This window comes from Dipodascopsis tothii, assembly GCF_038497935.1.
Source record: "Dipodascopsis tothii strain CBS 759.85 unplaced genomic scaffold V1510scaffold_4, whole genome shotgun sequence".
Classification (NCBI taxonomy): Eukaryota; Fungi; Ascomycota; class Lipomycetes; order Lipomycetales; family Lipomycetaceae; genus Neoaidaea; species Neoaidaea tothii.
Genome location: NW_027117988.1, coordinates 1 through 8,590, shown reverse-complemented (window position 1 = coordinate 8,590; position 8,590 = coordinate 1). Strand labels below are relative to the sequence as shown.

Below are 8,590 nucleotides of genomic sequence, written 5' to 3'. Positions count from 1 at the left end.
GAAAGGAAATTCGGTCGAAAAGTAGGATGGCGAGGGTTAGGTCTGTGTGCTGCGCACCGCTTGCGGCTGCAACTGTCTCGCGCGCGCGGGCGCATGCCTTGCCACCTGATAGGACCCGCGCCACACGGCGACCCGCCCCGGGCGCCGTGACGACTGCGCGCATACTGCGACCCGCCGGGCGGCGGTGGACGCGGCGCCGACCCGCTGACCCGCTGCGGCCGGCGGCGGCCGCGCGGCGACCCGCAGGCCCGACTCGTGACCGTGGCGCAGGCTCAGCCACGGCGCCCGCGCAGCCGCGGTTGGCGCCCACCCTGGCGCCGGCAGCGCCACGGAGCCACGGCCGCTGCGCCCCAGCAGCCACGCGGCGCCGCCGGTGCGCGCCCTCCGGCGTCGGCGCGCAGCGGGCCTCCCGCGGCCGCGCGCACCGCCACCTCGGCCACGATTATGACGCTGCCTGCCACCCGGCCGCCGCTGCGCCTCGCCTGCGCCCCGTGCACTGCCACCCGCGCCGCGTCATCGCCTGCCGCTGCCGCGCACGCGCCACACCCGGACCCGCAGACCGCCGCTAGCCGCGCACGTAGCCGAGCCGCACGTAGCCGCGCCTCGGGCGCTGCCGTCGGCCTTGCCCGCACCGCCACCGACGTTGGCATGACAAATGGCCCTGGTCAAGGCCCCACTGCTGCCAACCCCACGACTATAAATCTCCAGTCCGGCGCACCGTTAGAGACCATCATCCCAGCGCGGTAAGCTTCACACGTGAGAAAGCTACATATTACTTTTACCAAAAATTCGGTAAAACATCTTCGCTACCAATCTACTTCTACCACACCCTACAAACATCATAATGGGACACCACGGAGGACATCACGGTGGCTTTGGACACCACGGCGGCTTTGGACACCACGGCGGCTTCCACCACCATGGCCACCACGGTCACCACGGCGGCTTCTTTCGCCGTGGCCCTACAGTTGTGGTCGCGCCTGGCCTGTACCCGACCGCGCCGATTTACGCCCCGGGCTCGTACTATGGCGCCACGCCGATCTACCGCCCGGCCTACAGCTCTGGTCCTGTGTTCTGCTGTCTGTAAACGTGGACAGCGGCAGCCACGCTGCCGATCGATCTAGACGAGGCCCTGAGCCCGCTCCGCACTCCGGTCGCGCCGCCCGCTCTGCGAGAGAGCGATAAGCCGGCGCACGCTGCGCTTACGAAGCAGCAAGCACTGCTTTTGCAGTGCATGGCCGAGGCCCGAGAAGTTGAATAGCACATAATAGAAAGAAGTTGGTACACGCAACCGCGCAGCCGAATGACAAAGCCGTGATGGTATCCGGCTCGTATTACTCAGCCACAGGCGCGGGTCGCGCCCGCACCTGCGACACTGGCGCGACACGTCGGTCATGCGCCTCGCGTACGTGTCTGATGACCGAGCCGCTGAGAGCTGGGACCAGACCCAGTTTGCCTAGCCGGCTATGTAAGCGGCGCGTCAGCGGAGAGCGGTCGAGGGGTAAGCGGGGCAACCCAGCGTAGCGGACTGGCCATGTTGGGCCGCGAAGGGGCGGACCGTGCCGCATAGGAAACCCATGGGTGACGGCCGCTGGCGACGCGATGCGCGCGCAGTGGCCGCGGCAAGGACTGCAGAGGACGGGCGTAGTGGCCGGTACCACTGATCAGTGGCCAGTGGACTCATCTGCGTTACACAAGTGGCGCAGGCCACTATTGCAGCCGCGGGCGTTTCGCAGCCGCCGCGCGGCGGTGCGTGCGGCGGTGCGCGCGGCGGTGCGCGGCGGTGCAGCCGTGCGGCGCCGGCCCTCGCCACTGCGTCGCCGGCGGCGCCGCGGCAGCCAGCCGCCAAGTCAACGCGAACCGGCAGCCGGAGCATGCCGGCACGCTCAGGACGGCCGCCGCCTCTCCGTGGTTGACCGGTGGCTGCGGCCGCGCTGCGTGCGGCGGCAGCAGCTGCCCACATCCGTCCACGTCCGCTGCAGCCGTCACGCAGGACGCTCCGACCCAGCCCAGCTGCCCGACGCAGCCGCCAACGCGGCCGCACCGGTGCGGTGCGCCCAGCACCATCTGGTGCCGCCCGGGACCTTCCACGCGGTTCGCGCGGACGCGGCGCGCCGCACGGATCAGCTGACTCGGCGATCGTCGCCAGCCGCTAGCCGCCGTTGGCTAGCGCCGTCGGCCGCGCGGGAGGCCACGCGGGGACGCCGCGATAGCGCGGGCGCGCTGGCTGCGCATCTGGCCGGCCCGTGGCCGGCACCGCCGGCGCGGACGCACCGAAGCGGCGGCCACCTAGCCACAGACGTACAGGCCGTCACACATTCGGACACACGACGCCGCGTTCGGCCTCGGCGACGACCGCGACGGCCCCCCTGCCTGCCACTGGCTGCGCGCGGCCGGCCGACCGCCAGCCGGCGGCCAAGCTTGGCCGTATCGCTCAGCAATTACGTCAACGTGGCATGCGCCACGCGCGACCGTGATCTGCTGCGAACTCTATTCTGCCCAATGTGGGTGCGGCGACAGGCCATCGTCGCTTGCTTGGGCACGGTCACAGCTATTTATTGAGCGCCTGTCCCCCCGACGGCGTCAGATTTCGCCAGACGAACGTCACCGATTACGCACGCACGCAGTTGGTACCGATCATCCATTCGACATGTCCTCCAAGGCACTGATTCTGGTGAGTACGCGCGCGCGCCGCACTGCGTGCGGCGCGGCCAGCGAGCCGCGCGCCGTGCGGCTGGCCTGAGCCGCACACCGTGCGGCGCATCGTTGCCCAGCGCTGACCCCCAGGTCGGCGGCGGCACCCGCGGCACGCGCTTCCGCCCGCTCTCGCTCGACATCCCCAAGGTCCTCTTCCCGGTCGCCGGGCGGCCGATCCTGTCGCACGCGCTGTCGGCGCTGACGACGGTGCCGACGATCAAGGAGGTCCTCCTCGTCGGCTTCTACGACGACGCCATCTTCAAGGACTTCCTCGCCGACGCCGCCAAGGAGTTCCCGCAGTTCACGATCAAGTACCTGCGCGAGTACACGGCGCTCGGCACGGCCGGCGGCCTGTACCACTTCCGCGACGTGATCCTCAAGGGCAACCCCGACAAGTTCTTCGTGCTGCACGCGGACGTGTGCTGCTCGTTCCCGCTCAAGGAGATGCTGCACATGGCTGAGGAGAAGGCGGCCAAGGCCGTGATCCTCGGAATCCGCGTGCCGACGCAGGTCGCGTCCAACTTCGGCTGCATCGTGGCCGACCCGGCGACCAAGAAGGTCGTGCACTACGTCGAGAAGCCCGAGACGCACATCTCGAACCTGATCAACGGCGGCGTGTACCTGTTCGACAAGTCGATCTTCACCACGATCCGCGAGGCGCGCGACGCGCGCCACGAGGCCGCCGTGGCCTCGCCCATCGGCGAGGAGGGCGGCGAGATCCTGCGGCTCGAGCAGGACATCCTCACCCGGCTGTCCCAGGACGACGGCTTCTTTGTGTACGAGACGCGCGACTTTTGGCGCCAGATCAAGACCGCTGGCTCGGCCGTGCCCGCCAACGCGCTGTACCTGCAGAAGCTGTTCCAGCTCGACCCGGACGCGCCGAACCTGGCCAAGGCCTCGGCCACGATCCTGCCGCCGGTGTACATCGACCCGACGGCGATCGTGTCGCCGACGGCCAAGCTGGGCCCGAACGTGTCGATCGGGCCGCACGCCAAGATCGGCGCCGGCGCGCGCATCAAGGAGTCGATCGTGCTCGACGACACCGAGGTCCGGCCGGGCGCGTGCGTGCTGTACTCGATCCTGGCGCGCGGCGTCAAGGTCGGCAACTGGGCGCGCGTGGAGGGCACGCCGACGCCGCCGGCGGACCACCTGTCGACGGTGGTCAAGAACGGCGCGCGCGTGCACACGGTGACCATCCTGGCCCAGGACGTCGTCGTGGGCGACGAGGTCCGCTGCCAGAACTGCGTGGTCCTGCCCCACAAGGAGATCAAGACCGACGTCGAGAACGAGGTCATCATGTAACGGCAGAGCCGGTCGCTAATAAAAGCTCATAGAACATATATTCTAGACGTAGAACAACAAAACAGCATTTTCAAAACTGGAGCCCATTGCACAGGGATCCCGACCAGCGCCGCGGTCGTGCTCGTATGTACACTAAACGCCTACGGCCAGTGGTGCGCCGAGAGGCCGTCCTCGAGACTGCGGATGATGTCGCCCTGCCGGTACGACGACGGCTTGCGCTGTTTGCCCTGGCTGCCGTCGTAGCCGAGCTCGGGCGGCGGGAAGTACGCGGGCGAGGGCTGCTGGCGGATCGGGTCGGCGGCGTTGATCAGGTGGCTGGCGCGCTGGAGCTGCGGCGGAATCGGGTCGATGTTGCCGATGGTGGCGGCGCGCGGCCGGTCGGTGCGCGTGTGTGACCGCGTGGACGATGCAGACGACGTGGCCGAGAGCGCGCCCTGCGCGTAGACGTTGTGCTGCGGCGACGTCAGGTACGGGTTGACGGGCGCGTACGAGCTGTGGCCGAGCGAGTGGCCGGCGGCGTGGGCGGCCGAGTGGACGGACGAGTGCGCGGAGGAGTGCGACCCGTGGGTCGACCCGTGGGCGGACCCGTGGGCGGACCCGTGGGCGGACCCGTGCGCCGACCCGTGCGCCGACCCGTGACCCGACCCGTGCCCCGCGCCGTGCGCCGACCCGTGGTACCCCTGGTGCCCGTAGTACGCCGGGTCGGCGCCGGCATCGTACCCGTGCGTCTGCGTCAGCGTCGGCTGGTACCCCGTCGAGTACGTCGGCACGGCGGACTGCGGCGCCTGCGCGCGGTACGCGTGCTGCAGCTGCTGCTGCGCGTGCATCTGCTGCTGCGCGTGCGCGTGCTGGCCAGCAGCAGACGACCGCGGACTCGCGTCCGCCTCGCGCTTCTTGTCGTCCTCGCCCGGCTTGGCCAGGCTCTGGTGCGGCGGCGCCACAAAGCGCCCGCTGAAGCCCTGGTTGGTGATGAACGGGTGCATCTTGGCCTGCTGCGGCGTCCACCGCTCGAGCGGGTTCATGTTGAGCAGGCCCTGCACAAAGTCCAGGAACGCCGTCCGGTTCTGGAACTCCTTGTCGACCTCGGCCGGGCTCATGTTGCGCTTGGGCATCGGGTACGACGTGATGATGTCCGGCAGCTGCGTGGCCGAGAAGTACCGCTTGCTCGGCTGCTCGTTGGTCTTGTGCTCGCGCGAGTACTGCTCGGCCGTCTTGAGCCGGTACGACTTGCGCCCGTACGCGTCCGTGACCTTGACAAAGAACTCGGACGTCTGCTTGCCCATGTCCAGCATCCACGTCGGCGGCATGCCCAGCATGTCGACGATGCGCGACATCTGGTTGTACTCGCTCGAGCCCGGGAACAGCGGCAGGCCGAGGAAGAGCTCGGCCACGATGCAGCCGAGCGACCACATGTCGATGGACGCCGAGTACGGCAGGCCGAGGAGCACCTCGGGCGACCGGTAGAACCGCGACTGGATGTAGGTGTAGACCGTCTGGCGCTCGTGGCAGGCCGAGCCGAAGTCGATGACCTTGATCGCCGGCGACTCGAGCGACTTGAGCAGGATGTTCTCCGGCTTGAGGTCGCAGTGGATCAGCTTGGCGTTCTTGAGCACCGACAGCGCGTCCAGCAGCTGCTGCACAAACACGCGCACGAGCGACGTCGACAGGCCGCGGAACTGGTTCTGCTTGATCAGGTCGTACAGGTTCGACGACAGCAGCTCGAAGACCAGGCACAGGTGCTCCTTGTGGATGAACTTGTCCTTCAGCCGCAGCAGGTGGTGCTCGTCGTTGCGGTCGACGACCGAGTTCAGGTGCTCGAGGATCGAGACCTCCATCATGCTCTGGTTGAAGTACGCCGGCTTGTTCTTGATGACCTTGACCGCCACGACCTCCTGGGTCTTGAGGTTCTGGCACTTGACGACCTGGCCGAACGTGCCCTGGCCGAGGATGTCGAGGATGAGGTACTTCTGCTGGTCGTGCTGCCCGCCGAGCGTGTCGTTGACGTAGAGGATGTAGTCCGAGTCCTCGTTGTCGTAGCCGTTGTTCTTGGTGCCCTTGGACGGCTTGGTGAGCACGCGGCGGGGGTTGCGCGACGACTCGTACTTGAAGCCGGGGTCGCAGATGCGGTACGTGGCCGCGAGGTGGACGGTGAGGCCCTGGAGGGGCTGCGGTCAGCGCGGCCGCGCGGCTACTTACGCTCATAAAGCCGCCGTCGGGGTTCGCACGGCGGTGCAGCGGCTGCGCGTTCTTGCGGGGGTGCATGTCCGTCGGATAGCGCACCTTGGAGAAGCCCGGCGCGGGCACGACGACGTCCGGCGACGGGCTCGCGGCCGGCGAGCCGTGGGCGCCCGTCGGGTAGACCGCGACCGAGTGCCGCTGCGCCGGCGGCGAGTCCACGTTCAGCGACTGCAGCTGGCTGACCAGCGACGGCCGGCCGGGCGACGCCGGCGAGCCCGTGCCGTACGCCGGCAGGCCCTTTTTGGGCGACGCCGGCGCATAGTAGTCGCCGTAGTACGCGGGCCCGGGCGGGCTCTGGTACGTGTAGGTCTTGGGCGACGCGCTCGACGGCGACGGGTGGCCGTACTGGCGGGCCGCGTACACCGGCGAGGCCTGCGCCGCGTGCGACGGGCCGGCGTGGGCGTGCGACGAGTACGACGAGTGCTCGGACGAGCCCGTCACCGACAGAAAGTCGCGCGACTCGGCGCGGTCGGCGTCCGTGCCCGAGTAGATCGAGTCGATGCCGGCCGACGCCGTGTAGGCGTCGCCGTAGCCATCGTCGCGGTCGTGGCTGGTGCGCGCGTGCGGGTTCATGCTGACGGGGCGGCGGTTGTGCGCGGTGGTGGGCTTGTAGTCCATCGCAGCGCCGACAGCGGACGCGGGGAGGGCCTCAGGAGCAGCCGCAGCAGCGGCGGCGGCGGCAGCGGCCGGCGGCCGGGCGGCCAGAGGCGGCGGAGCCGGGGCGGGCGCCGAGATCGTCGGCCGGGATGGGGCCGGCTCGATCTGCGGCGGCGGAGGCCTGCGCGCGGCAGGCGGGCGCCGGGCGGCAGCGAGCGGCGGCGCCTGAGCAGCGGCGACCGGCGGGGGCCGCGGCCACGGGCGGGGGCCTGGGGAGCTGGGGTCGTCTGGAGACGACCGAGTCTGCCGGTCAGTTCTGTGTTCTGCGGCGGCGCGGCCGGCGGGCCGCTGCGCCGCCGTGCCCACTCACACTGTGATTCCGTCGACCCGGCCAGCAGGATGGGCGCGATCTGCGGGAATGGATAGCTCGGGGTTGCGGCGATGATAGGTGATCTCGCACGAAGTCGCTCGCGGCGACATATGCTGCGGCGGCGGCGGCGGCGGCACAGGTGCGGCGCGGCGCGGCGCTTGCGCCGCATCTCCGCGTCACCGCGCGCCGCTTGGGGTGCCATCCGCCGCGCCGCGCCACGTGCCGCGTCACCTGGTTGCCAATTCGGCCACTCCGCCTCCTTGTCCGTTTCCTTGTCCGCCCCGGCAGGCGCCGGCGCCGCGGCGGCCCTGCGAGCGACCGCGACGGCCGCCGACGACGGCCGCGCCACCCGCCACTGTGGCGGACGCGCGGCGACACGCGGCGCGCTGCGCCCGCCCCGGGTAAGCGCGTCGCCCGTGCGACGAGTCGCGCCGGTGGCGCAGCGTGGCGGTGCGCCCGTGCACAGCCCGTGCGCGCCTGCGCCCCGGCCCGTGCCTTACGCGAGCGCCACGTAGTGGGCTGTGGCCGGCGGTGCACGTCTCAGGTTGTATAGTTATGCACGCAGCTGCGCCCCTGACGCGACTCGGCCATGGGCGGGGCCGCCGGTTTGCGGCCGCGCCGCATGACGCGCGGCGCCTCCTGGCACGGAGTCGTGGCAGGCTTGGGGTGGCGGTGCAGCGAGCCTCCGGCGGCGCCGACGCAGGGCACGGCTGCTGAGCGGCACGTCGCTCAGCGGCTCACTGCCTGCGGGGAGCCTGGGCAAAGCCATTGGCCTGCGCTGGCCACAAGCGCCCGCCTGCAGCGGCGACCCCGCCGGCGCAGCTGCACTGCGGGCAGGCGCGCGGACCGCGTAGCCTGAGCCGCATGCGGTGCGGCGCGCGCGGCCCAGACTGAAGGCCCTGCAGCATGCCCACCACGGCGCCAGCCGGAATGGCTGCTGGATGGGCGCGTGGACTGTGTAACATGAGCCGCATCTGGTGCGGCTCACGACGTTCCGCGCAGCTGCCTCCGGCCAGCCCCCGGCCTGCTGCCAGCGGCTCGCGCCGCTGCGTCGACTGGCAGAGCCTGCCGGGGCATCCACTGATCTGGTCCCGGTGGCTGCGCGCGGGCGCTCTGCCGCCGGAGTCGCCCTGGGGGCTCGTCGCACCGTCCTACAGCGTGGCTCCTGGGCCGCGCGCGCCGCACCGCGCGCGGCTCATGTTACACAATCCACGCGTGCTGGAAGCTGCCGCCCGCAGGGCGCACCCTCGACGGAGTCGCCGCCGGAGGCTCGTGCGGCTACATGCGGCTATATGACGAGCCTCCGGCGGCGCCCCCCGCGCGGGGGGCGCCCCGGGCCGGCCCCCCCGCCCCCCCCCCGCCCCCCCCCCCGCGCCCCCCCCCCCC

General features: G+C 70.6%; 2 protein-coding genes across 2 annotated transcripts; one reads left to right on the top strand and one right to left on the bottom strand.

Annotated features, from left to right (window-relative positions):
* The first annotated feature begins 2,577 nt into the window (after positions 1 to 2,577).
* Positions 2,578 to 4,080, top strand: V1510DRAFT_411162 (nucleotide-diphospho-sugar transferase). The gene is made up of 2 exons (XM_066932846.1): positions 2,578 to 2,674; positions 2,788 to 4,080. Exons 1-2 carry the CDS (start codon positions 2,651 to 2,653, stop codon positions 3,997 to 3,999), a joined length of 1,236 nt encoding a protein of 411 aa, XP_066790828.1. The 5' UTR covers positions 2,578 to 2,650; the 3' UTR covers positions 4,000 to 4,080.
* A 59-nt stretch (positions 4,081 to 4,139) lies between these two features.
* On the bottom strand, positions 4,140 to 6,855 carry V1510DRAFT_401148 (serine threonine protein kinase; the record flags this gene model as incomplete). Its single annotated transcript, XM_066932009.1, has 2 exons — positions 4,140 to 6,164; positions 6,196 to 6,855. 2 exons carry the CDS (start codon positions 6,853 to 6,855, stop codon positions 4,140 to 4,142), a joined length of 2,685 nt encoding a protein of 894 aa, XP_066790827.1.
* Positions 6,856 to 8,590: the final 1,735 nt, after the last annotated feature.